Source organism: Calonectris borealis, chromosome 18 (assembly GCF_964195595.1).
Source record: "Calonectris borealis chromosome 18, bCalBor7.hap1.2, whole genome shotgun sequence".
In the NCBI taxonomy this organism is placed as follows: Eukaryota; Metazoa; Chordata; class Aves; order Procellariiformes; family Procellariidae; genus Calonectris; species Calonectris borealis.
The window spans coordinates 4,550,982-4,578,866 of record NC_134329.1 but is presented as its reverse complement, the minus strand read 5'-3'; the positions used below and the strand labels follow the sequence as shown (position 1 = coordinate 4,578,866).

The 27,885-nt window shown below is 43.8% G+C and overlaps 2 protein-coding genes across 7 annotated transcripts in view; one reads left to right on the top strand and one right to left on the bottom strand.

Annotated features, from left to right (window-relative positions):
* Positions 1-1,119: 1,119 nt before the first annotated feature.
* RNF10 (ring finger protein 10) overlaps positions 1,120-27,885 on the bottom strand; it is a 40,329-nt gene continuing 13,563 nt past the window's right edge. For 5 of the 6 annotated variants that reach the window (XM_075167332.1, XM_075167330.1, XM_075167329.1 and 2 more), the window contains 15 exons: positions 27,132-27,331; positions 26,013-26,103; positions 24,794-24,978; positions 24,579-24,715; positions 22,841-23,001; positions 22,139-22,267; positions 21,724-21,982; positions 21,349-21,482; positions 20,400-20,517; positions 19,954-20,055; positions 19,315-19,449; positions 18,471-18,568; positions 18,186-18,246; positions 17,864-18,022; positions 14,583-16,953 (listed from right to left, as the gene is read on the bottom strand). In XM_075167332.1, the coding sequence (XP_075023433.1) occupies positions 16,877-16,953; positions 17,864-18,022; positions 18,186-18,246; positions 18,471-18,568; positions 19,315-19,449; positions 19,954-20,055; positions 20,400-20,517; positions 21,349-21,482; positions 21,724-21,982; positions 22,139-22,267; positions 22,841-23,001; positions 24,579-24,715; positions 24,794-24,978; positions 26,013-26,103; positions 27,132-27,331 (2,046 nt within the window). In that variant the 3' untranslated portion in view covers positions 14,583-16,876. Of the gene's footprint in view, positions 1,179-14,582; positions 16,954-17,863; positions 18,023-18,185; positions 18,247-18,470; positions 18,569-19,314; positions 19,450-19,953; positions 20,056-20,399; positions 20,518-21,348; positions 21,483-21,723; positions 21,983-22,138; positions 22,268-22,840; positions 23,002-24,578; positions 24,716-24,793; positions 24,979-26,012; positions 26,104-27,131; positions 27,332-27,885 lie in introns of those variants that run through there. The other variant, XM_075167326.1, reaches the window with a different exon arrangement.
* Positions 12,643-14,485, top strand: POP5 (POP5 ribonuclease P/MRP subunit). The gene is made up of 5 exons (XM_075167336.1): positions 12,643-12,677; positions 12,769-12,911; positions 13,007-13,156; positions 13,728-13,811; positions 13,990-14,485. Exons 1-5 carry the CDS (start codon positions 12,658-12,660, stop codon positions 14,091-14,093), a joined length of 501 nt encoding a protein of 166 aa, XP_075023437.1. The 5' UTR covers positions 12,643-12,657; the 3' UTR covers positions 14,094-14,485.

Below are 27,885 nucleotides of genomic sequence, written 5' to 3'. Positions count from 1 at the left end.
TATCTGGGCTGTACCTGAGTGCTGTCCCCAGCTCCTGTGTTGTACAATGGCTAAGAAAGAAAATTGCAAAGGTAAATCTCTTGCTAACAATGTCAAACTCCTATCTTCCTTTAATGATGGGAAAAGGATAGAATAGGTGAACTCCTGGAATTTCATTAATTTTTTAGCACTCTAGGATTTTTTAGTCTCAGTAATCAATGTATTTATCAATTTAGAAACTCAACACTTTGGTCCATTGTTATATTTGAATCTCAATGCAGGTTATTTTAACCATAGCTGTAGTCCTGTTACTTGCCACTTGGATGCAGACATAGTAGCCAGTACAAGATACAGGACATAGAGAGATATCTCAATACTGTGTGACAGCAGAGGGTATGTTTGCTTTTGGGTCACGCTGTGATGCAAAACGATGACAAAGCCTGGCAGATTTTTTGCTACCAGCAAATTCTTTGCTCATTTGCAAATACACAATTCCAATTACCTCAAGAGACAAGGCCACTGTACCCAGAGGGAGCATCTGTCCTAACAATGGGAGGGAATGCCAATGGCAAAGACTACAGTGACTACTCCACAACAGAGAGGATGGTGGTTCCCATACTTGGGAAGTACAATATATATTTTTATTAATGAGCAAGAAAATAATTAATAAAAAGAAAATGAAGTATATGGGAAGCAAGAGCCTTAGTGAGGGTTGAGGGTCTGATGGGAGCAGGGGAAATACTGACAAAATACAATTTCTTGCTTTAAATATTTGTAAAGGCCAACACATCCCAAAACAGCCTTTCAGGACATGAAAAAAAAAACAACAAAACAATTCCACCAACAGGTGTCCTAATTGTCCCAAGACTGTAAGGCATCCTCTCGTTATCACACACAGCAAACTTGGAAATTAAAGACACTGAAACCAATGTAAATGAAATAGCTACTGTAGGAAAGGATGAGAACTCTGACAGAGCAGCTGAAGCCATATAGCTGCTACTACCTGGAAGGGCCTGCCATTTGCAATCGTCAAACAAGAAATGAGAGAGAGAACGTAGTTCCTTCTGTTGAACTGGTGTTTGCAGGATCCTATCTATACCCTTTCTCACCTGAGACCAGGTACCTCTCCAACATCCAGGCCTGTTTCATCCTCATCTATGTCATTCTTTGGATACTCCAAGCACAGGAAATTCCAGCTCCTAAAGACAAAAAGTGAAAAAGCAATTAGCCCAAATGCGTCCATGGTATCAACTACAAGAGCAGGTGGGTTCTCTGTCTTTTAGACTAGGATTATTCAAAGTGTTACACTCATTCCCTAGAAAAGCAGGCCTTCTTAAGGTCCTAGAGGCTGCCTGCCAAGCTCTCCAGAAATTTATACAGACTTTCCTTAAACATCCCAAGGGAGGAAGTTTTCTGAGGGGCTTACACTTATTGTGTACTTTCCCAGCTCATCCCACGAAGGGCAGAGTATACAGAAGTGAACAGACATAATCAGATGTTTTTCATAAGCAACATCCCCTTGCAATAGACAAAAATTCATGCTAGTCAAGTTCCAAATTGGACACAGCACTTGAAAACCAATGAAGGAAATATTTTAACTTAAAACTTCAAGGAATAGGGGAAACAGTTCAAAAAAAGGGAAATCAGCCCAAAGCAGGTTCAGGTAAGAATAATGCAGGACTCATAATTCAACTGTATTTTCTTTCCTGCATCCTTCCACCATCATATTTTTTCTCCTTTCTGATCCACTGGATCCACTTCACTTTCCCTTCTGCCTATTCTACTGCATTAAGCAGAGCTGTAGTGATTATGCAATGAGATTTTTCTTAAATTGCCAAGTGGCATGATTAAATTGTGTGTATGAATAGAATAAAAATTCTCCTGATGGAACTAAAAAGTCAAGCACAGGTGGTCAGCTGCTGATGCTCAATGGCACATTCAGTCGCTTGGCCATGCTGTACGGGAAAAGCCATGCTTGAGGTGCGCTGTCATCCCACCCAGTTACAAGCAGGATTTTAGATAACGACGGGGACACAAGCATTCATATCTGCTGTCATCGTTGCAGAAAAAATTTATTCCCTTTAGGCTGTCCAGACACTTCAGTTTCTCTTAGGACCCTGTTTAAGAAAACAGTGAAAGAAACTGATTATTCCACCGTGGATAGGAATATGGAGGAGGTCACCATATGCGTAGGATAAATATCCTCCTGTTGCAAACTTGTATCAGTCAGTCACCCTCATCTGCTCTGTGGGATAAAAATGTCTCAGATACTGTGCACTCAAACATCAGAATTGCCCATCTCATTTACAGTGTTTACTGCTGTTCAGCAGGATCGGCCATGAATTCTTGTTCAGCTAATTGTCCTTTCCTTTTTTTTTTCCCTTTTTTTTTTTTATATTGAACCTTTACCTCCTCCCTTTCCCCAATGTTAAAGGTAAAAAAATCTGAAGAGACGACAACACAGTCATGAGAATCGCAAAAGAACTGATGGCGCTCGTGTTAGGAAATTTGATTGCTCTGCAGAACTGCCAGCAGATCTTCTCCAACACTGCTTTCATTCCTGTCTTTCAGTGATTTTGTTGTACAGTATCAAAAAGACACTGTAGACCCACATCTGAATCTAGTGCCAATGCACTGAACAAAAAGTCGCTCTGTCCTAAGGGAGAGGAGAAGGAGTGAGTAGAGGAGCGCAATGAGGGAAAGGGAGAGGAGCACAGGGAAGAAAAGAAAGGCCAAGCAATAGCTGAAAAGAAAAAATCCTTTCCTTTTGCTCTGCATACCTTCTCTTGTTTCTTTCTCACACTCAGGTTCCCCCCCATCCCCTCCCCTGGTAGTGGGATAAAGGGGTCTGCAGTATTGTGCATCACTGTGGCTTTAAACTGAAACTGAGTCCAAACGCGACTGCTCAATTTCTGGAGCTCTGGAAGGGAACGGGCAGGAGGTAAGAGCATCCCTGAGGAAGCAAGGCTTCTCCGGCAGAGCTGCTGCAGCAGCAAAGCTATTAATAAATGTTTGCAATCTTTTAATCGTTCTGCTAAATTGCCATCATGTTCTTGCAAACCCCATAGTGTGTCAGTGCCGCTGCCTCCTCCCGCCTGCCTCCCCGTGTTCGTGCATGTGAGTGAGGGGGAACATCAGGAACACGCTCAGATCTGAGGGCTGCTACAGCGTTAGAGGGAAAATGATTTTGACAAGTGACTTTTTAAATCCTCCCTACTCCAAAGTAAGCAGCCCTATTAGTTACATCTATAAACCATGCTTTCACCTGGTTTTCCTTCTCCAGCAAATCCTGCCTGCTCGATCCAGACACTAAACTTTTCTTCATGAAAATATCACATCTGATCTGTCATGGCTTGGGACCCGCTACCCCAAGAGGCCACGTCTCTTGCAATGTGATAGCACGGTAGTTGCAATCAGCTAGCAGTCACTCTGGCTTAAACAAAGATATTCTCAGCAACAGAACATTTTTGTCCCCTTTATCCAGCCCAGTATGGAGTTGATAGTCATCAGGATACAACACAAACATATATTGCTTTTCAGGCTTTTTCTGCAGGGTCAGTTAGTCAGAATGCAAGTGGACTGGAAAGCTGTGATCCTATTTATGGCAAGAAATAACATTTCAGGATGAAAAGGATTAATACTTTCAAATAAATTGTCTATTTGCCTCTTCATGTGCCTAAAGCATATCCATTATTGTCCAAACTAGGGTATAACAGACAAAGCCACCTTCTAACGTCACGGTGGAGATCAGCTTAATCCTTTGTCTGTTCCCTCCCCCAGCTCAAACTCTCATCTTCGTCCTAATTATAAGAGCATTTGAAATTATCATGGTTTAAAAAAAGGTGCCAGCTTATATAATATTCTTATTGCTTATTAATGATTTTAGAAGGGAGCGCAAGTTGCCTTGCATTCTGGGAATTATGCAAACTAAGGCTGAGCCATACCTTGCTGGGCTCCACCAGTTTCTTACTCGGAAGCCTGATGCGTGAGGATTACCATGTAATAACAGATGTTAAGGCTTTTTGTGAACAACAGGCCTGCCGCACATACTTGAACAAGAAGAGATGATGGGCGTCACATTTCACAGTGATTAGCCTTGGGCACTTCTCAGAGGCAGAGACTTGAGGCGAAGTGACTTTAACCGCCCTGCAAGTGTGATAATCCGCAAGACGGCACAGCCTGAAGAGTTTGACTGCTGTTCAGCATGGGTGCTCATGAATAAGAATAAAGAAAACATCAGACTGGATATCGGTGACACGGTTACACGGCACTGACAGCCAGAAAGACAGTCTGCTTGGATATGAAGTCCTTAAGTCCATTACTTAACCTGAAGTTACTTACACCCTGTCCTCTCAACATCATCTCCTCTAAAAAGCTATAATGTCTGAAAGACACTAAAGAACTGAACCTGCGATTTAGTATGTGTCCTTCGTTTTCTCTGTCACTGTGGTATCTTTCTGTTGGAGAATACGGGGTAGAGTAGGAGGGAATGTGAATGGGAGCAGGAGCTCTGTATCCATGTTATAAACTGCTGCATTTTTATTGAAAAATTAGCTTCAATATAAGGTGACACCATCAGTCTCTGATACTAAGAGACTATTAAAAGACTAATGAAGTTGCTTGTCCCCATGCTTCCAGAGAAACACCTGCACCCTGCAAGTCCCAAAAATAAAAGAGCTCAGTCTGTATAATTTAAGTAAATTAATTAAATAAAATTATTTTTAAATTATTTTGTTAATGTCTGTGATCTGACTCACAGATGTTGATCTTACAATACTGGGTAATGTTATATAATAATAGAGAAATAATAGAGAGCATATATACCTTTTCAAGCAATAGGTTTATCTATGTAGCAATATACATAAAAATGTTGAGAGCTGAACTTGAATGTATGTTTTAGGGGAATCTAATAAACACTCAAAATCATCATCTTACGCTTTTTGAAAATCCTACATCTTACAGGAAAGGACTTCATAATTATTGCTTAAATAGCTGTCCCTCTGTGTGCCACAAAGAAAGCTGAGGGAGTTTTGTTTTGGCCAAGTGGTTGGGGTGGGTACAGGGAAGGAGAAGAGGCGGAACAAGTTAAAAGAATCAATCCATCTCCTGCAGACAAACCCTCACATGTAGAAAACTTCCCATGTCAGCATATTTAGAAACAAAGGGGGATGTCATGCAGACAGTGCTGGACATCAAGTTACGGTGCTGGGAGTTCCGTGTCCTCTGCTAGCCCTGCTATTTCATCAGCAGTGCCCCACCCTGCTATTGACCCTGAGAAGTCCCTCAGGTGCCCGTTGTGGTATCAACAAAGAGGAGCCATGCTGTGCAAAAATGCTGGCTCCTGTGGCACCACAGGATGAAAATCTTGCTACCTCTACACATCCTACACAGAGGAGAAAAAACCCCACACTTAACTGGCTCCAGCTGAGTTTCTTGACCCATAAGCAGGTACTAGTTTTAAGCTAGCCACAGTCCACAGCAGCAATTCTTGATGCATCTCACGTTCTGCTCTATACCACTTGTACCTTGCTGGCTGGAAGAGGGGTACTTGGCTTGGCACGGAGACACAGGCAGCCCGGGGTGCTGACATACAACAGGCATATGCTGAAACGTGGGGAAAAGTGAGCTCCCTTAGGAAAGATGGAAAATGAAACCAGATGCCACCGGTACTGAGAGAGAGAAGAAACCAGATCTGATCCTTTAGATGACCTGATGGAAGCTGCTCATGTTCAGAGGCAGTAGGACCAAATTCAGCTCTAATTAAATCACTAATGTTACAGCAGGATAAACATGATCTTTTAAGCATCACAGGTATGAGACAGGGACAGAGAAGGTCATATAGCAACAACTGCTTGAGTTCCAGCATGAGCACTATGGAGTTTTACTGAGGTGGCCTGAGGGACGTGCCCTGGGTCAGTTGCCCCCAAATCATCTTGCTGTGGCAGATGCCATCAAGCCCTGCAGGAAGGTTGCTACGTGCATCACCAGGAGCTTTAGCTTGGGACCGACCAGCAGCAGGCAGAAGTCGTCTCAAGTGCCAGCTCAAACCCCCGTGCCCTCAGGGCAACTGGTGGAATCAGCCTAGCAAATGCAGCAAGATATTTTTTAGTTTGCTTTTGTTTTCATGGTGTGCAGAGTTAGGAAAAGTGACAAATATTTACAGTCTCTCTGACTCAGGTGCAAGCACATCTTTAGAAAACAAAAATTGAACAAAATAAAAGCAAAAAGCCCCGACAAACTTCCCAAAATAGGTCAGATGCTTCCAGTGCTTTTTGTCTTCTTCAATCTATAACAACCACTGCCTCTGAAATCTGTTTGCACTTATTGGTCTTTGTGAGCACCCCCAGTCGGCACAGCAGAAATAAAAAGAGTCGCTGTTGATTCTCCCCGCTCGAATCTGCACTTACACTCTGCACCCTGCTCTGCTTTTGAGGGGCTTTCACTCACTGTGCCGGGCAGTGGGATGCCGCAGCTAGAATCGGATGCAGGCAACAACAGGCGGGTGGGGAGGTCTCTGCCAGAGTGAGTCAGGCAAAGAGTTGAGGGCCTGTGCCCCAGCGAGGCAGTGACTGACATACCCTTTGCACCAAGCTGACACCGGGACAAGCCGAGACCCTGCAGCTGCCAAGGGGAGCCCCGGCCGAGCCGTACCCCACCCGGCAGCTCCGCCGCAGCCTCCCGCCGCCCCGGCACACGTTGCTGCTGCCCTGCCGGAGCCAGGCAGCAGGCACGGATTATATGAGGTTGCTCCAGGACGCCTGTCCTCTCGCCTCAGCGCCACAGCTGCTGAGCGATGGATGCACTGGGAAGTGTTTTTCATTGCCTCTCTTTGGGGAGACAAGTGCTCGCATACGACATCTCTGAGCCTATGCTGCTCTAGGCTGCGGGAGTTAAACACAAAGACATGTAGAAAAAGGATTGTTCAGTATATGGCAACACAGGCAGATATATCTTACTGTAAAATAGGACCATGCCTTAATCCGCATATGGGAATTCAGGGGAAAGAAAAAGCAGAGAGCAAAGATCTGCAAGACAAGCAACACTAGACACATCATTTTTGTTTCAGAGTAGCCTCTACACCAACTCATACCTGAAGAAGGTGGCTCAGGTTAGGCTATGTTTATGTTGTAAGAGCTTCTGTTATCTTGATTATTATATTATTTAAGTGCATAACAACTCATTAATTTATTTGTAGCACTCCTTGAAGTAGAAAAATGTTATTATCCTCATTTTGCCAATGTGAAATTAAGGTCTAGAGAGCTTAAGGGGCAGACTTTTACGCATATGAAGGTGCCCAACTCCCACTGAAGTCAAAGGAAGTTATGCACCTAAATATTTTGAGGATTTTTAGCTAACAACAGAAATCGGTGTGGCAGTTAGGAATTTCAGGTCTCAGGCTAACCAATCTACTAATCTTATGTAATTGAAAGTGCTCTGCCCTTGTAAAAATCATAATTTTTTTTCTTTTTCATCTTAATTAAAATATCTCAACACAGTCTCCACTCTTTGTCAGACACCTCTATTGTCTGTGCTGACCCACAGGTGACGCACTGGTTGCTAAAGAGTCATGGGTTGTTTTTTCTTTTTTTCAAAAGCTTCCTTCCCAGATTGGCAAGCTCAAGGGTTTCTTTTGTTGTTGTGGTCGTTATTGTTGTTTGTTATTGTTGTTTCTTATACTTTCCCTTTGGTTTACCTGTGGTTGTTCCACACGTTTCTGGAAATTCACTGAGGAAAAGTCTTGCAGCATCACCAATGACAACCAGCCTTACAGATTGCATCTTCTTCTGTTTAAGTGCCATTCAGCAGAAAACAAAACACTGCGTCCTGTCTCACTAGCATGCTCTGAGATCTGTTATCTCTGCAAATACCCGTCTCAAGTGCAGGCTGAAAAGCGAGTAAGACTCTCTGAGGCCATTCTTAAGTTTATGGCAGTCTTTGCCATAACATTATGGAATGTTGTACGCCTCCCTATAGGTAGCAAGAAGTTAAAATCCCGCTAATGCTATTGGATTCTTTGTGGAGGAGCAATTTTTCAATTACACTTAATTAATAGTAATTACCCTTTATCTTCAGAGACCAGAACAAAGAATAATTAATCCATCTTAACATCCCTGTTAAGGAGGTATTAAATCTGGGTTTTTTTACACAGCAGATTACATAGTAACTTATGTGGCCTACTGTTCAGTCTGTGTTCCCTAACGCAGAAAGGAAAGAGAAAAGAGAATCCTGAACTATCTGAACTAATATTCTAGTTTTTGCCTTAATTTAATTTACTAGTTTGGAAACAGCTGTTTGCTTCTTGCAGCAGCTTGCTGCAAGTGAAAAGTGTGCTGCCTGCAGATCTTTCATATATAGAAGCAGTTTTACTATATTTGATAATTAACAACATTTGAGTGGACATTTTACTAATTTTTAACATGTACCTATAAGTAAAGTATTTGCAATTATTCCCATTGCAGAGCTGGAGAAAATGAAGCTCGGAAGTTTAGGGCCAGCTTCTCACTTTGCACCGCTCCTCTCCCACTGGTTTTTGCTGCAGAGGAAGTGAAGGCTCCTGATGCTGTGTTCATTCTAGACAGCACATGCCAAACTCATAGACACTTATGCCCTTTATCAGATCTTAAACTTTGGCTTCAGTCTTCCAAAGTGGCTTCCAATTTTCGATATCTTAATGGAAGCTCACCTTGCAACACTTGGGATGTCTCTCAGAGCGCGCAGTCACTATTAATCTGAACTGAAATTTCCTGTTCTTGACTATCAAAAAAAAAAAATCAAAGCAGCATGAATTTACTATTTTGATCTTAAGTGAGTAGTCCAAGATCACACTGCAAGCCACTGAAAGAGGCAGAGACAGAATTTGCTTCAAACACATGGTTTTGCAAGACAAATACTCCATGTGGCAGGATGACAGCAAAGATGAGGGCAGTGCTGCAGGCAGCGTGCATGGCAGCTCTGGCAGACAGACCAGCAGCCTCCGGCCTGTGACAGCCTGGGTGCCCAGAACGCTTATGATTAGTGGTTACATGTTAAGGTGATAAAAAAGGATCGCTTCTCTTCCTACATGTACTGACCTGAGGAATCCTCAGCTCAAATGGCGGGAGTAGAGAGATACAGAAAATGGGGGAGCAAAAAGGAAGGGACCAAAGGGAGAGGGAGAACGTCCCAAATGTTAAATGAAAGCATCTGCATGAAAGGCTCCAGGCCAACAAGCTCAGGGAACGCACTCTTCTGTCTCAGTGACCTTGTGAAGATAAACTGAACAAAAACCTTCAGGCAACATCAGGTAGAGGATTTAAGAAGCAGTTTTAATTTTAGGCAGATTGTTTTGTATTTTCGACTGCGGGGTTATCTGAGGATGCAACGTGCATACAGTGCAACAAAATGTAGTTGTCATCCCCAACTCTGATACTGCATCTGATGGCAAATTCAATTCCATGCTTCCAGGGGGAAGGAAAAATCGTGGGTTTGGCTCCTCAGGGAAGTTCAAATTGTGGTATCACAAGGATGGAGTACCAGTGCATCCTAATTTTACTCCAGAATGTAATTACTTGGCTACCTTATGCATGAGCAACATACAAGACCTATGTTCCAACACTAATATGCACTAATATGCTGGTTCCCTCTACTTATATTATGTCCTTGCTCTGTATCTCCAGACTGACAGCTATTTACTACGAACAAATCGTTTAATCCCCTATACCTCAGTTTCCTCATCTATAAAACGGAAACATCCTACCTAAAAAGAGTGCAAGGATTCACTAACTGATACATGTTTTTTCAGTAAACAAATTTGCTGATCATTTTAATTATTGCAAATACATACAAACTCTAAGAGCTGGCTGCATACAATAAAATGTATGCATTAATCACAATGTCTATTGCAGCTTATTAACACAATTAATTCTATACAATACAACTGCAATCTAACCTGCAATTTGGAGATTACGAATGCCATATAAATCCAAAATGAGGGTGTAGATCTTCAAGCCTGTAGTAAAATCTCAAACCATGAACTAAAATGGTAATAAAATCAATGCAGAGTGATTGGGAATAACCCCTCCACACGCACGCTACCAAACGTAGCAAACACAAGCTGGGAAAACGAGACCTCAGTACTCCTCCTGCACCTCCCCAGCATCATCACTTTATTGGACAACCATTGACGAACACTTACGCTGATAAAGAATCTTCTATCCAAAGTTCTCAAACTGCTTTACAAATTGCCTCTAATGTGTATAGACAGTGCATGTTATTTCCCCCTGTCCTCGTATACTCTATCCTCCATAATTTCTATTTGATAAGCTATCCCAAGGCCACATTGTCTCTCCAAGTCTGCAGGAGAGACATCCATCCTCTCTCTTGGCAGGTCTCTTGACCGACTCTTCAATTTAAATAGCATTTTCGGAATTTTTCTCTCTCAGCTCTTTTCTTAGGACTCAGTTCTTTCCCACCTTGACTGTATAACTCACCATCGCTTGTGACAGTTTCTTGAATCACTGACGCTGGAATCAATACAGCAAAGCTGGCAGAAGATGGGAGTGAGGAGGTGGGAAAACAAATGTGAAGATGTTGTAACCTTTTAGTCCTGTGCTGTCAGCTCAGCACACTATGACGCCGGACCGGACTCACACGGCTTGTGCTAACACAGGCAGTGACTGTACAGGGAGCTGTGGTTGCTCAGAGCTGCTCTGTGCATCCTCCAGACCAACAACAGGGAACTAAGGGCGATATCCTACGTGAAATGAAGCAGGACAGGGCTCTCTCACAACACTGCTCTCTCTTTGCACCGTGTCTCTCCTAATCAGCCTTCTGGACCGAAAACAGAGGCCTTCGCTATACATAAGGCCCAGCCTGTAGCATGCACAGTGCACATGTCCTATTGGATTTCAGGGCAGAGTGCACTCACATGGTCTGCTTGTCAGTGCCCCTGCCGTGCCTCTGCAAAGAGAAGGAAATGAGGGAGGGCATGAATGAAAGCCACATGAGCAGCCCAGGACAACCCGAGCCCAGTTAGAAGGCAGGACGGGGCATGCCACCAGAAAGACAGGGGCAGCAGGCAAATACACCTTGGCAGGCGCGCTGGAAGGCTAAGCCAGGACCTCACTCCACGAAGAAAATACATGGGGATCTTCATGGACTTTGATCGTTCAAAAATGTGAGAATAGCTGATCACCTAGGAGCTCATTGTATTGACAAGTGGAACAGTGACAGCTAGATCTCAGTTTAGATACTAAAACACAAAGCAATATGGCACAGATCAATGCAACGCAGTCTCTCTCATCGAGAAAATGCTTCCATCCGCATCAGCTTCAGAAACTGACCAGCTTCCCCCAGTCCCTTTGGTCATGGCACAAAAGAAAAGGTCCCTTGGCAAGTCCATACTGGACTTTGTGCTTTTTTCTCCTCAGGCAACTCATATTCTGCAGTTCTCAGAAAAACGTGACTCAAAAGTGTGATCACAGGTGAAGGAGAGAAGAGTTAATAGGGAAAGGAAGAGAGCAGCAGAACAGGCATCTATTTCAGAGGACAGAAGTTTATCACCCAGGACAGGATTTCCACTGGGTTTATCATTGTTTTCTTTGCCTAGAATTAAGGTAATTGAAGATGATGTTTCCACTCTGAATTAGCAATGAGTTCCCACTTAATTTATAGCGCCTCAGCACTCCCGTGTGATTTGGCCCCAGGGACCTCGGTGAAAGTGCTTCTCCTGTGAATTACGTGCCTCCCTGACCGGCTCTTTCTCTCACCTCACATTCAAGCACCCACCTCCTATCTTTTCCCTTACCCCCCACCTTCCCCTCTCCCCAGTTTCTTCTGGTACTAGATCTTTTCGAAGAGCACTCCCTGCTTCCTCAGATCATCTGTCAGATCACAGCTTTGAAAACCACTACAGAAATAATTACAATGAGCTCTGTTCTGCAATTTTCTCAGCTGTTTTCATTTGCTAGACAGTTAGCGCATACCCCAGAACACCCCACACCCGGAGCCTGAGGAGCTAGGAACGCTGCAGTACAGTTCTGCGAGGCAGCGAAGGCCGAGAGCCCTTCCAGGAGCACAGGGGTGGCACCGGACACTGCTAAAGCCCTCAGGCCCGGAGGGCAGATGGCGGCCCCACCACCTGCCACAGCCAGAGAGGGGGCTGCGGCACCGGGCCTCTCCGCACCCTCCTCCCCAGGACCTTCCCGCGGCTCCGGTCAGACGAAGCGGGGTGGAGCGCGGGATGGCCCGCCGCCACCGTGTAGGCTTTCTGGCACCAGACAAAGCGGGCTTAGCCAACGGGGGTGAAGCAACACAGCGAAAAGGGCTAAAGCCGGAAGAATGACCCTTCCGCAAGGCCCGCGGAGCCCAGCGCTCGCCGCCCCCTCAGCCGCCCCCTCAGCCGCCCCCTCAGCCGCGAGGCGCGCGCGCCCCCGCGCGGAGGGTGCGGGGAGGCGGAGGGGTGGTCGCGCGGGCCGCCCCGGCAGACCCGCCGGCGGGTCGCGGGGGGGGAGGCAGCGCGCATGCGCACGCCCCGCAGCAGGCTGGTGGAGGAAGGCAAGACCACGCTGGCGGTTGGGGCCGGGAAGTCCTTCCTCTGTCCCCGCCCCTGCGCGACGACGATTGGCTGCAGTGCGCGGAGGCGCCTCGCCCATTGGCTAGGCGCAGCGTCCGTCCGGATCGGGCGCCGCCGCCGCCGCCATGGTTCGCTTCAAGAACAGGTGAGGCGGGAGGCGCCGCCGCGGGTCCGTGTCCGCGTCCGCGCCCGCGCCCGCCCCGGCCCCGTCCCGCCGACGCCGCGCTCTCCCGCAGGTACGTGCTGTGCGAGGTGGTCTCGGAGGACCCGCGGTGCCGGCAGTGCATCGAGGACCGCGCGGTGGGCCTCGCCGTCAGGGACGCCATCGGGCGGGTGCACGGGGACTACGGCCTGGCCTGCTGCTCCATCTCCTTCACAGGTGCCGGCGGGAGGCGCTGCGGGGGGCGAGGGGGCTCCTCCGGCAGGGCCGGGGCGCGGGGCTCCGGGCTCACCGGTGCGCGTGTGCCCCCGCAGTGAAGTACCTGAACGCCTACACCGGGACGGTGCTGCTGCGGTGCCGCAAGGACTCGTACAGGCTGCTCTGCTCCGCGCTCCCCTTCGTGAGGCAGCTGGAGAGCCGGAACCAGCGGCACCCCTGCTTCCTCAACACCCTGCACGTCGGAGGTCAGCCGCTGCCGGAGCTGCCGGGGGCCGGGCGCGGAGCCGCCGGTGCCTGGGGCGGGGGGGACGCGGAGCTCAATCGTACCTGCCAGGCCCGCCGCGGTGCGGTGGACGAGCCCCGTCTGACTGCTGGGGTGCGGCAGGCCCGCCTCATGCGCCGCTAACCTAGCAGCTTCTGGCAGAGCTGACTACGAAACGGGCACCAGCCGTTCTTTGTCGAAACCCTCGTCAATTCTGCTTGAATCTGCATTACATTTAACACAAAACCAGAGCAGCAAATACTATATTACATTATTTTCTTTTTAAAATATATTTTCAAAGTATAGTATCATCCATGTCCTGAAAATTAACCACTTGGGGCAAATAATGGGCACTACACGTTAGAAATTATTATTCCACCACTTAACCTCAACAGTGGGGAAACGAAGTCTACAGCCACTTCTTAGCACTTGCATTAATAAAGCTGTTGCCTGGGGCATTTGTCACTTGATACAGTGATCTTCAGAAAATACACTAGAGCTCTGAAACACTTGGTTTTGTAGATTGTTACATATTGTTCTTGTGACTCCCACAGGTACTGTAAGAACATGTCAGAAATTTCTAATTCAGTATAACAGAAGACAGCTGCTGACATTGTTGCAAAACTGTACAAATGAAGGTGAGTTCCTCCAGCCGTTTTACTAAAATGCGGCCTCAGTTCCTGTGGGTTTTGTAGGATATGCTGGGCTGCTTCTGAATTCTTGAACTGAGAAATGTTCCTTTTTTTAGAAGTTGAGGATATTCCAGTGTATGTGAAGAGATCAAGTAATTACCCTCTGTTGCTCTCTCTATTGCAGAGGAAAGACGGTGTGTACAGAAGTCCTTGTTGAGCTGTTCCCTTACAGAAGAGCAGTCTCAAAGTGGAGATGAGGAAGATGATGATGGCACAGAGACAGACTGAACATTACTACTTACTGTTCACCTCTGTCCTGTACTTGTGTAATCAAGATGTTACTACCAGTTGTCTTCAGTGTTAAGCAACGCAGGGGACAGAAAAAGCATCTGCTCATATTTAGACTTCATTCCCCTATTCTGAGTGTTCTTAAATAAATTTAAAAAAAAAACCAACCAAACAACGGTTTTACTTAAGTAGGTTACTTGCCTGTTTCACTCCAAGAGTCAAAACCACCTGCACTCCTAAGGAGTGTAGCAGCTCAATGTGATCTTTGTGCTGAGGTAGAAGTGAGCTTTAGGCAGTTGGCATGGACAAGGAATGTAGTTATTCTTCAGTACAGAAAAAGCATTAACATCTTACTTCAAGTGCACCTGTTATCCATAGGGCTAGCTGTTGTTTTGAGTCACAAAAGTACCAGTTGTGTACACAGGAGCAGAGATTACAGGGAATGCAAGGTAGAGCTCCATCTGACCCATTGTAAAACTCAGGTACAAGTACTGCTTAGATATTTATTAAGTTTACACCAATCAGTTACAGGAAAGTAGCGTTGCTGGTATCATCTCTTGAATCTGTAGGAAAACAAGATACAGCTTGAAGATGCTGTCCTGTGGAGACCGCCCCTGCAGAAGGGACAGTTTTCCTTGCTCGCATCATTCCCTTCCTTGTTCTAGTCCCTGTGAGAGGTGGAGGCGAGTTGCTCCAGCCATTGTGTCTCTCTTCCCAATGCAAAGAAAAGTTGACTATAAATGTGTAGAGATAATAGAACACAACAGATGCTGGTTAGACACTAAGTAGTTACTCCTGTTCCATGGCTTAAAATGACTTACAAATAGGAAACAATAGTACTGTGAATGCAGTTAACTGCATACTTGAATCTTTCTTACTTAGTTGCTTTCTCTGCGCCCACCAATAGTTTTCCAATGTGCATGTAAAGCATTAACAGCAAGATGTGTTACCACTTTCAGGCATCTTGTCTTCGTTTCTTTGCACTCTCTTGACAAGCTGTATGGTTTCCATCAAGGGTAGTTAATTGTGACCAAGCGTGAAGTCAAGCTGCTTTCAAAAGAATGTTTCACAAGTGTTTCCCCTATCCTCCTGTAGCAGCTGAAGTATTCTTTACATCCCCCCTCTCCCCCTTCTTTCTGATCACAGCCGCATACAGAGCTTTGTGAAGTACGCTCTTTGGTACTAGCTCCCCGTGCGCACACGCTTAAGTGCCTTGAGGAAGCACTTGTATAATATGGAGCCTATTGCTTTGAAATCAAGCATCAACGTATTGACATCAACTTTTTAAATAGGGACACAACCAATGGCTCTACCAACATCCTAACAATGTTAGAATACCTGTCTTCAGGAGTCTCAAACACACGGCCTCCTTGCTCAGACCAGTCACAGCGTCAGAGGGAGAGAGCGCATCAACCTTTTAAAGCCCGTGCAAATGCAGGCAGACCATTGGTGGGGCTGAAGGTAGCAGAGGACACCTCTCAGTCTTGCACTGTAAGTTAGTGCCAGTGTTCTGTCAGTAGGAAGGTACGATCTGAATCTGCAGCTACGTGGTATTGTGCTCCACGTTGATGTGACAGTTCAGTTACAGCTCAGGAAGTGTGCAGTACTGTAAGTGCGTGTGCATATGATTTATTGCAACTGTGGCCTTGACTGGTACATTACACCTATAGTTCATTTTATTCAACAAAATCCACACCACTTAACTCATTAGCTCAAATCAAACCACCAGCAGTGCAGAATGTGACCACCCAAAGAAAGAGCGGGGAGAGGTCCAGAAAAGGCATGTTTATAGCCCGAGGTGCTTACTGCAGATCAACTTACATCCCAGAACCAAGCGGATACAGGCCCTTCTCCCAGTACAAGACACCCCAGTTTCTTGCTGGGGGATAAAAGTTATCTACAGACTCCAGCTATCAGTTGTTCTTCCAATTCAAAAGCAGCCAGTGTCAAAACATCGTTCAGGTAGTTACCAAGAGCCCTACGGTGGAGTGTTTATTCTAGATGATCAGGTTACAAAGAATGTGCAGCCCATGGTTGGCAAAAAAAAAAAAAAATTAGCAGCCTCACTCACCCACATTAAAAGAGTTGAACAACTGAGAGAAGCCAGGAGGTTCCTTCTACCACTACTGCCAGTACGTATTTTGAAATACACAAATTCACTGAGTCACTTCAAAACCAAGTAGCCAAGTTCTGCTTTACACTCACCTCAGCTTTAAATCTTTCCAAGCCAGGAGAACAGGAGGAATTCTTGCTCTTTAGAAAAAGAACAGATATAGCAGCTAACACTCTAAAGCCAGGAAGCTCTTTTGCCCATTTCCAGTGCAGCGAAAACCAGTTTCTCAAGGGAGCAGTTTGACAGCTTGACTGAAACAGCACTACTGTCACAGTCAGAGGGACTTCTGCCCATGAATACTTCTAGGGAAATGAAGGCTCTCTGCCTCTTCACTTAGGTAATATTGCAGTATTCTGGCAGTGCCACGCAGCTGTAAAGACTTTCATACTGCTTATTAGGCCAAAAGAACCGCCTTGGCACAGACTAGATGCCTTGGCTGATTTGCCTCTGGGTTGTTTCTTTCAAAACTTTGTTTCAGTATAAACTGATTAAGCAGTTGGAATCAAAAGATCTTACTTCAACATATACTGCCATGGCTTCCTCCTGAACACCCTAGAAGCCCTGGAAACACAAGTTTAGTCTGTTCAAATTTAAATACTTAAACTATAGCAGCAAAACAAAGCAAAATGAAAAAAAAACCAGGAGAGGAAACTTCTCTTGAATAGCAGAATCACTTTGTGTGAACAACAGAGGTGCTGAACAATAGCTTCTGCTTCTGTTTCTTTCTTTTCTTGCCTCCCTTTTCCTCTGTGAAGAATTAAAATGATACTGTCATTCTTCTCATGGAATAGGAACATCACACAAAATGATAAGTGGTCTTCCCTAGCCTAAATGACTTCTACAGGTCCGTGACACTTCCTATCAACTCACTAAGCACCAGGAGTTTAATTTTAACAAAAAAATTACTGCAGACAAACTAAGGGAGACTCCATCACACCTAAAACACACCTATAAACATGCTTAAGTGATTCTAAAGTTGCTGTTGCAACAGCAGATCCTAGGACTGCAAGAGTGCAGCAGTTTGCCTTTCCGACAAGTACTGCTTTCATCCATGTCCAAAACCCACTACCACTGGAGCCGATGCTCAATTTCACTGAAACTCCCAGGCCCTCCCGTCCAACTCTCTCCATGATTCAGTGCAGTCTCCAAACAGGACCCAAAGCTAAACATCAGAACTGATAAATGAATTTTATCAGCCAGCACCAGGCTTGCAGGTTTAAGTTCATCTCAATTTGTTTCAGACTCCCTAATTTCAAATTTCAGCTAGCAGTTACCTCGACATTTTGGTCAAACTTAAGTGGTAGTTCAGCAGCTCAGGTATTTTTAGTTTAAAAGTGCATAACCTGAACTTCCTTGAGATAAAGCTTAAATTAAGTTCCAGCAGAGACATGGCAAACATGATTGTCAAAAAACATCTTTGTCCTAACAGGATTCTTTGCTAGTTGGAGATCTTCTCAGCTCCCACTAAGAGACTGCTTTAAGTTAACAGAAGCCCTAGTGAAGCTGTTCAGAAACCACAACCTGACAATTTTCAGAACTGTTCTGCAGCCCATTTTTGGTCCCCAAAATTGCTGCTCTCACTTCTCCCAGAGGTAGAAGGGGAAATATTCAATTTTTTCACTTCAGAAGTTTTTCATGCCTCCCCCCCACCTTTTACCTGATAAATGATCAGCTGTGGACGGTTTGTCCAATTTCAGGAGGGCTGCCTCAATAGCTTGGCTGAAGGAATTCTGGAAGCTGGGCACAGGTATGCGGTCAGAGCTGTCACTTTCTCCATCACTATCCACTGGCACAGGGAGTGCCAGACTGTTCTCATCTGAAAGAGGGAAAGGGCCTTGAGAGGCAGAAGGCTGTATAAAACTTTCGCAGTGCAAATGCCCCTCCACACTCCAGAGGTTTCTTGTGAAGTTACAAGATTTCTTAGATTTAGATGTACTACTTCAGGTAGTAATAGTAGTAGTAATACCAAATTTTTTTACCTCTTGTCTTTGGAGCAGGTTTGGGCCATGTTTCTGGTTTTGCCTTTCCAACTCTCAACATCTATCAAAAAAGTTGTAAGATATGATCAAATCCCATGTACTAGAACAATCCTGCATATCCCCTAAGTGGCAAGAAAATCTAGGAACCCCTTCAAGCACTCAAACCCTATGTTGTCTCCAAAAGATTTATCCCACATTGTTTTGTGGAAGCAATTGTGTTCTCAGACTAACCCCCAACTAAGACACAAGTAATTCTGACAAGATTTACTCTGCTACATGGCTTACCTGGGCAAAGGAAGGGAAGGGAGACTCCTCTTCCAAACTCCCACAGAGCAACGGGCTGACCTGGCTGGCAGCAGGCGACAGGGGGGTTGGAATAGACTCTACAGAGAAAGCAGCAGATAATTAAAGCCAGTTGCATTTAGCAAAGGCACTCATTATGCTGCTTATCAGGATGAAACAGAAATAGTTTTATTATCTTACATAATTAACCATTTTTATCTCATCAGTTCCATCCATTAGTCACACAGTGGGACCTCTCAAACTTCCTCAATCTTTTTATTTAAGGGAGATTTAAATTTGTTGGGTGTGGTGTGGTTTTTTGTTTTGGTGGGGTTTTTTTTGTTTGTTTGTTTGTTTTTTTGAGAAAAACATTTAAGAATAGTTTCTGTTTAATATTTTTTATGATCTGCAACATAAAACATTTGCTAAAGCATCATCAGACAACAACCTGAGTGCTCATCAACTACATTTTATTTTAGTATAATGTGGTGGGGAAGACGGAGAGGGTAGAAAGAAAAAATGCCAGTGGTGTTTTCCTGGCATACACACTTTTCTTCCCTTTTTGGGGATTTTTTTCCCTTTCTTTTCTTCTGCCTTAATAAAGATTTAAAAGATGGGGTAGCTACAATGCAGATCTCATATTGTCACTGAAGCAGAGCTATTAAAAAGCAGACAAAGGACCAGAACGTTTCTTAGCTGTGTCAGCCTTTTGTGTATGATCTCATAGGCAATCTAGGAAAGCAGCAGTCTTTGATCAGCATTAAGAAAGTTTAGCGTGATGACCTGAGCAGTAGATCCCAAAAGAATGATCAAGAGCTAGATGTGATGTGTTTTTCCAGATGCTCACCTGTCTGAAACACAGGGCTTCTGCCAAGAGGAGACAGACAGAAGCTCTGATGATCGATGCTGGTAGTTTCTCCAGGGCAAGAGGTAAAAGCAGGGAACTGCTGCAGATTCTCTAAAGCAATATGGACCTCTGGATCTAGAAAGAGGTTTTAAATTAAAGCACTACACAATATGGGGGAGGACTGTCAATATGCAAGTTGTTTCAGGAGTCTAGGAGGTGCCAACTCAATTTTCTTTCCACCCTCTATTTTAGAGACCAGTACAAGCCCTGCTGCTGGACGGAAGCAGTTCCTAGGCATTTTTGTTCCTTCTTCACTTTTCACTCTATATCATTATTACTATAAAAACAGAAATTAAGAATCCTGAGAGCTATATACACCATGGAGATAGCTGCACCCTCAAATGCCCTCTGTCTCTCCCATAATGTTATGCAATTGCTGCATACTTGCACACCATTTAACATCCTGACTAAAACAGCTTATATTTTTCACTCTACAGATGTCGTTTCTAATACCTTGTAATCTTCTTCTAAGTGCACACTAGAAACTAAAGGCCTTAGCGTTCATCCTATAGCTCAAGAAATCAGCTCAGCAACTAAAGATGACTGGAAATCCACCAGTTGTGCTCAATCATGACTTACATTTGCCCTGTTTCTTGTTTTCTTCTATCTCAATTCTGCGTTCACGTCGTCGTTCATCACGAGCTTTTTTCTGCCGTAGACGTTTCCTCTTTTCAAGGTCATCTAGGAGCGATGCACAGCATTGGATATAAAAAACCCCACATCAATACTTTGGCAACGTTTTCTCCAGCTTTGAGAACAACGTATTCCGTTATAACACATTAGTTACAACACATGCTTACAAACAGCATACACTCTTCCAAGCAGTCAGGCTTTTTTACTCTTTGTATAATTGTTGTCTATAAAACAGTGAATTGAGGTTGTTCTGCCTCGTAGTCATTAGACAGTTGGTGCAAGAGGAGAAAAGCTGCTATGTATGTTCTTTTTTCTGCCATTAAGGGATAAGAATGACTTCCCCTTCACCCTCACGGATACAGGACAGAGCCTACTAGAAAGGTAGTACCAACCTGAAAACAACTCTAAAGTCTCCTTAGAGATGACAGGTGGCTTCAGAGCCAATTCACAAATGCTGAACTCACAGGTGAGGGGCAAGTGACAGAGGTAGCGATGACGCTGTCTTATATCCTGATAAAAAAAGAGCAGATCACAACAGGCTCCAGAGGCTGCCATAGTGATGAATAGCTTATGGAGACAGAACGCCCACCATCATCAAATCAAATGGAAAAAAATAACAGCAGTGACACAACAACCACTTTATAAACTACAAACACGTGAAGGATGCCCTGGGTCAGAACCAAATGCTCCAAGATCTCCACCAACCACATCATAATCAGATTTGGATGCAGTTACTCCAGCTCGCTTCCTGACTTTCTTGTTATTCCTCCCTTCTCACTCACATCACTGGAATAAAATTCTACAATACCAGTCTTCCGAAGCAATTATTTTTGCACTGCACCAAATATCCCTTGAACTTCAGTGCCTTGAGAACTTTCACTCCCTCTATCTCAAACACTGAATTTTCTTTCCATCCTCTTTATTTTCATAACATCCCACCTCTACTCTTGATGCTCAGAAACAACTGTTTGTTCAAGACAGAGGCAGAACACTTCTTCAGGTTGAGAAAGATGATAATCTGTCTAGTTCAAGCTTCTGTCTTATATGAGAAAAGAATTTACTTTTTTTAGACAGCTTAACAACAAACCAATTTTAAACTTGCAATTCTTTTACTCCTAGAACTTCCTACCTTCTAGGAAAAAAAAAAAATAGTCTGCAGCCTACTTGTCAAAAGCAACGTAAGGTCCTGCACCTTACACAGATGCCCTTCACAGATTAGCATGCCTACCCGTTCATAGTTATTATTTCTTAGTACTGAAGAGAAACAAGTCTCATCCATCAGCTACAATGATCAATCTGCTAAAACAAGGGCCTTAATTAATAAGAAGATAAAATAACTACCTCTGTCATTGAGTAGCCAGTTATCTCCACTACAGCTGCAGTTATCTTCTCTGGACTCTTCTCCAAGCTGCCGTATTCACGAACAAGACATCGAACATTCACAGGGTGAAGATACATACACTGTCCATCCTCCGCTATAAGATCAGATAAGATCAGATAAGATCAGATCTTGTTCTTTGCCTGTTAATTTTCAATACCCTTCTCACCACCTCAGTACATTCTCCAGCAATAAAATTAAAGCTCCTTTCTGAGTTTCTGTGGGACTTTTATTTCACAGGGGTTAGTGCCTCTAATGAAGCAACAAACATCTTCCCCAAGCAGGATCCCAAAGGAGGCATCTCTGCCCCCATGATTCCAGGATTTCATTGCACTGACCTTGATAGAAATAGTAAAAAGGAGAGTTGCTAAGATGTCCACTGCTAATTTTATCTTTAGATTCTTGGTAGCTTGTTTCAGATGGATTTGGTTCTTCTGTAGTGTTCATATCAGGTTCCCCTACGGTGTCCACCTCAGGTACTTCCTCTTCATCCAGCACTGCCTCTTCTGCTTCCACAGGAGGTGAAAAGGAACTTGCCAGATCAGAGCAAGGCTCCACAAGCTCCTCATCAAATGCAGAGAGATATTCCACACCACACTATTCCAGCAGAGAGCATACAGTTAGTACCACATCACCTCCTTCAAAAGATTATAATCTCTGCAAAAATCTTTGGCACCAGTTCACCATACACTGCAGTGTAAAGTGGCAAAATTAAGTATTAACAAGATCTGCCAGAGCAGAGCTGTCACCCACCTTTTTCTCTTGGGAAACTGCAGGCTCCACAGCCCTGGAGCTTTCTAGGACCAATTCTTCCACAGCTGCACTGATTCCAGCAATGCCATTGTTTTTATCCTGGTCAGCAGAGAGTGCTGTTTCTCGCTCCTACAGGTCATCCAAAGAGAACAAGTTTACATTTCCTATTTAAGCCAGGAGATTATCACCATAGTTATTTTTAGCTTTGTCCTATACTTCAGGTTTTCATAGATCTGTAATTCATCTATGACAAAGGGTGACCCTTGGAAAGAGGTCCTCTCCTTCTTGTTATTGGAAAGCACACCCATTGTAGGACGCCTAAAGGCTCTGAAAAGGAATATTCTACAGGTTTGCTCATGTCTGCCCGATAGAAGTTATCCCAGAAACTGCTGGACCTGAAAAGGAAACACATCTTCCTTTGAAAGCAGAACTCCTTTACATTTATGGAAGGAATACCATTCAGTAAAAAGCTTTCTGTTCTGTTATCTTGAATATCACGCCAGATACCTGGGGTCCAAAGGCTACAGTCTCCTCCAAGATTTATAATGCTATTCTAGCGGCAAACATCACCACCATGCTAGTATGTACATCGTGGAGACCAGAATAATCACACACAACCGCTTATGCAGCAGAACATAGATGCTCAGCACTCAGCATATTCTTAAAAATAAAGTTACTAAAAGCCTCCAAAGAGGTTCTCACCTTCAGTTCCTGGATAGCCGCCTCAATAAAGCAAGCCTCTGGGGTGTGTTTTTCTTCCTCATACTGTTTTAGTAATGCCGCTTTCTCCTCCAGAATCACCAGCTGCAAGACCTGCTCCCTGGATGCCAGAAGCAGCTTTGAATACTGACTGTGCTGGTCATCTGAACAGAAGGAGCACCAAATCATTAATATCTGCATGTAGAGGCACCAGTTTGGACTGCTGTTTCTTCCGAAGTTTTGTAACTGCTCAATTTTGTGAGTTAATCCACTCCAGGACAGACAATACTTAGCAAGAGTTTGATACAGACTCCGCATATTACCATTATATCATTGATGACACAAGCTGGTGCCACATACCTGCTCTGCTACACACATCTCCCCCACACAGCAGTTTATCTGCCACTTTCAACCTGTCTCTTCACCACTCAGTTGCTACACATCAAAAAAAAAAGTCAAGTCTAAACTTCTATGTTGTGGAAGCATCGCCCTTGAGAAGCCTTGGGTGGTCAAAACTTCCTGAAGCAATGCAGTCTGCAGCTTCTGCCTCTTCTCTACATACTCAAAAATACTGCAACTGGAAAGTTCTGCAAAAGTGACCTCTGTTTTGGCTCAAACTAGTTCATAAGCCCGTACGTATTAAAAATCCACACAAAACATTAATATGAGTTTTTTACAAGAAGCACAGCAGAAATAGTAAGCTAAAGAATTGCAGCTTTAGCAAAAGGTAGTCGTCCTTGTTACTAGAGAGCTTATCTTAACTATAAACTTTACAGCAACCATAGCATCACATACTAGTACAGTCCCTATATTCACTGCTCCCCAATGGTCCAACCTTGTCCACAGAACACCAAGTTAATGCTGAATTTCCTGGGTTTAGAATGATCTCAAGTCCCGTATTTGTGCTTTTGTTTGTTTTATGAAAGGATTTACAGTCATTTACTTTCAAATACTGAGAAACATGTAAGCACACACCCTGCATGCTGGATACCCATCACGCGTTAGGAGACTTGACTTTTTACAGAGAGCTTAAATGCACGCGACCTTTCATAAATGTGACTGCAAAATGAAGTGAGCCAAGACAGCCCACAAAACAGCAATGTTAAGTAAAATTATTTCTTTAGTCACAAAATTTTTGTGACTAACACAAATCAAAATTCTTGATACTAACAGATAAGATGATGTGTTAGTCACATTACTTGTCTGGAGAAAACTGAAGAAGTCAGGCAACAGATGTTTGGAATAGGTTTGCAATAATTTTGATTATTTTCCCACATCATTCACAGATTTTAGTTGGTAAGTGAAGATGATGAAAACCTTGTTGAAGATCACATCCTTGAAATAGTTTAGACACAGTTATTTTCGCCAAGCTGTATACTGAGGAGCCAGGAGGAAAAAAAAGTTAAGGACGCTGAAGAGCCAACAAAAGCAGCGAGAGTGACACCAATGACTGTACGATACAGAACACACATCAATCTAATACCAATGATCAAGAAGGCAGGAGTCTGCAATGCAGTAACTTGAAGGGAAACAGCACCCAAGTTCAAGCCTTACGAAAAACAAAGCGTGGGTAGAAAGCTTATTATTAATATGTGGTCATTAAGTTTTTCAGCTGCTAAAACCCATGTTTTGTAGTCTGGTTTATTTTGAGGTGACAGCACGGCATTGCCATGGCAAATCCCCTCTACGCAAGTCACAGTTAGGAGCAGGACGCCAACCACCAGTACTCAGATACACTCACCTCCAACGTAAACAGGCTGCACCATATTCATCCACTGCGATTTGGGCAGTGCTATCAGAACACCTTTCTCTCTTCTCATAAGTTGCATCGTAATGGTATCACCAATTGCATATTGACGTGTTTCCATAGCAACAACACTGCAATGTAAGGAGGAGGTTAGTAGGGAAAAATTACATTTCAAAAAGATACATCATTTAATAAATATCCAGTCTCACCTCTTGAGATCCTTCTTGTGAACAGAGCCATAACAAATAGGACATTTACTCCAGGTCTTTTCACTCAAGGAGAGATAGTGAAGGATACATGCCCAACAAAAGATATGCCCACAGCGGGTGATCTTTGCTGCGGTTGGTGGGTACAGACATATTGGGCAAGAGGGCACTTCATGGCTACAAATTCGCTGAAATGGCACATGAGAAGAATAGCACAAGTTTTAGACTTAGAAATCAGTTCCTGTGCTACAGAATAAACCACCTGTAAGATCTACTCTACCATATTAATCTTCCAGCTCTTTAGGCTCTGCTTATTCACCAAGAAATGAAGTACACTGTGAACTAAGTAACACCTTCAGACTGCACATGGAATAACCTTCAAAGCCACCCATCCGGTATTTCTACTCTAACGACATTAAAAAAGTGACCCTTCTTGTGTTTCCCCTCATATATTCATCACCTCTAAGAGTTAGCAGCATCTTCATCATCTGAATTCAGACACTGAGGAGACAGCAAACGAGCTCTGTCGCCTCACTTACACAAGCAGACTTGTGCTGCCCCCTTTAACTGCGAGACTGAACTTACCTACTTCCATGAACATGCTAGTTTAGTCAGACACTTGGTTAGCATCTGTATGTTGCAGAGACATAACTGCCAAGCAAGCACCTAGATTTTTCAGCTCTGTTGTAGCTTCAGGTAACAGTAAGCCTACCTCCTCTTCAGCTACACCATACACTAAGACTAGTCTTGGCAGATAATAAGTTTCTACTTGAGGCAACCCGAAGTTCTGACAACAATTCTCAAGAGATTTTCCATTTTGTTGCTAGGCAAGATGGACCACCTATGCACAGAATAATTCTTCAAAATTCTACGCTCTAGTCCTCTTCCATGGACTCATGCCCAAGTTTTCTGTTAATATCTCGATCACAAGAACTCTGTCTACAGAATGTCAGATACTATTTTTGATGAGCTCCCATCTGCGAAAGCAAGAAGAAGCTGCTAATTTTCCTAATAGATTTTAGCACTTCTCTTTTCCTGTCATGAAAGTATTTCATAATATATTCCATGACAGATCTTTCCCAGTATTGTGGGAGTGACAGGAGAGGCCTCAACTCAGAAACAGCCGAGTTTTACGTAACATCACAGAGATAAAGAGGCAGTTAAAGACAGGTTGAGCTTCTTAAGAAAAAGAAGAAAAAAAATCTAGCCCATCACAACTGACCACTTGCTCCACAAAGTCCCAGTTGACCAAGGTATCTGGATCAGCAAAGTGGACTGTGTAGTCCTGTTCTTCAGAGACAACAAACTGGCAGCTGGGGAAAGGCAAAGAGACAGATGATCCACTCAGTTGCTTCTAAAAATTCTTTGAGAACTATCCTATAGGATTCTCTGAGCTTCTTCGTCCAGCAGAAAACTGCTGAACGCAGTCAGTAATTCTACCAACAAAAACCAAAGTGTTCAATTCACAACCAGATTTCCAGAATACAGGTGTGCCTCATTTCAGTTAGGTAAACATCACATAGTAACTACAGAATGAGCCAGGCAGAGTGGTTTTCCAGAAACATGAAAGAAACAGCCAACGCCATCGGGGGACCTATTAAAAAACAGGGAATCCACAAGTGGAGAAAAAACGCTCACAAAAACTAGAACTACTGGGGTTCCTGCAAATAGACTTCACTACAATAAGCCACAAAACAATAGGGAAAAATCAGAAGCACCAATGCTGAAAATAGTTTTTTTTATCTTTAACATGATCAGATACAGGAAGTCCTGAATACACTTCAAATTCCGGTGAAAGTGACCATTATTTCCAGTCAAAAGCAATTCTGCTGCTGGATTACTATACTTATCATCATTTGGGTTATATTACATACCTAGGGGCCTGTGAAATAGGCAGTTTAAGAACTAAGACCTGTATGAGTAATTGCTTCTGGGACTTAAAAATTCAGATTAGCTTCCATCCAGCAACTGCTACCCCTACCATCTCAACACACTATTTTTTGGAAAAAAACAACTGTCTTCTGTAAGGGAAACCACACAGGTCTTCCCAAATGGAGAGTCATATTCCACAAGCGATGCTAGAAAATTAGAGAAGACTAATTGGTTTGTAAGTAAAGGACTCACTCCATCAGATACCTTGTAAATAGGTAAAGATGACAACTTGATATATTTTTATCCCTTTCAAGCATAGTCATTACCACTAAAAACACAAAGGAGAGGTAACTTCACCCTGGGAAAGTCAATACAAGTAGTCAAGGTGAAACACAATTCCCTGGCTCATCATCCCTTACAGCTCAGTGTCTCTGTAGAAGTCTAAGAGCCCTGCTGGTCTTCCACTCACTTGGCCTGTAGGAAGAGCTCCTTGTTGAAAGGCTTATGTCCCCACTTGTTCCTTTTCCCCCAGTTGCCATGTCCATTCCCATCAAAATGGCCTGCTTGGCCACGGGGTTCAAAAGTGAAGTTCAGTAAGTGGTTCAGATTAATCTTCTTGGGACCAGAGAACTGGGCAGGGCTGAACTCTGCCCGCCGAGCCTCTGCTACCTAAGAGACAACAGCATTTGTTAGAACTTGCTAGAATTTACTGCAAAAGCATCAGTACAAGTTGATACCCAGGCCCCATCAGTGATTACGTACAGAATACGCAACATCCACTCACTCACCTTCTCCCATTCCAGTTCTGCAAATCAAGTAGTGCAGCATTAGAAGTGCATGAGAACCTGAAAGTTAGAACTGAGTGGTCTTACCCCACACTGATCAAAAGGAGGAGAGCATAAAAACAACCCACATAAGGACAAGTAAAAGCTGGCAAAACCTAGCAGTCAAGGTTAATAACAGAAGAAAATTGTTCAAATCCTGACAATATTCTTTTAGACAGCCAGTAATACAAGTCTGATTACTATTTGCACAGGTTGTACTTGTTTTGGTTAGTTTTCATATAATGAAGCAAAGAATGAGAATTCAACAGAGACAGCAGGTGAGTTTTGACAGTCAGCAATTTAGGTGAGCACTGTTGCTCATCCACTCAAACTGAAAAATTAGAGTATCAGTGAAAACCCACAAATAGTCTACAGTATTTAGACCCACATCAGCATAAA

What these genes read in the sequence shown, in the direction of transcription:
- POP5 (XM_075167336.1), top strand. Translation starts at nt 12,658, where the DNA reads ATGGTTCGCTTCAAGAACAG. An exon ending in CTGCTCCATCTCCTTCACAG is followed by an intron (nt 12,912 to 13,006) that starts GTGCCGGCGGGA and finishes GTGCCCCCGCAG; the next exon opens with TGAAGTACCTGAACGCCTAC. An exon ending in CAACACCCTGCACGTCGGAG is followed by an intron (nt 13,157 to 13,727) that starts GTCAGCCGCTGC and finishes TGACTCCCACAG; the next exon opens with GTACTGTAAGAACATGTCAG.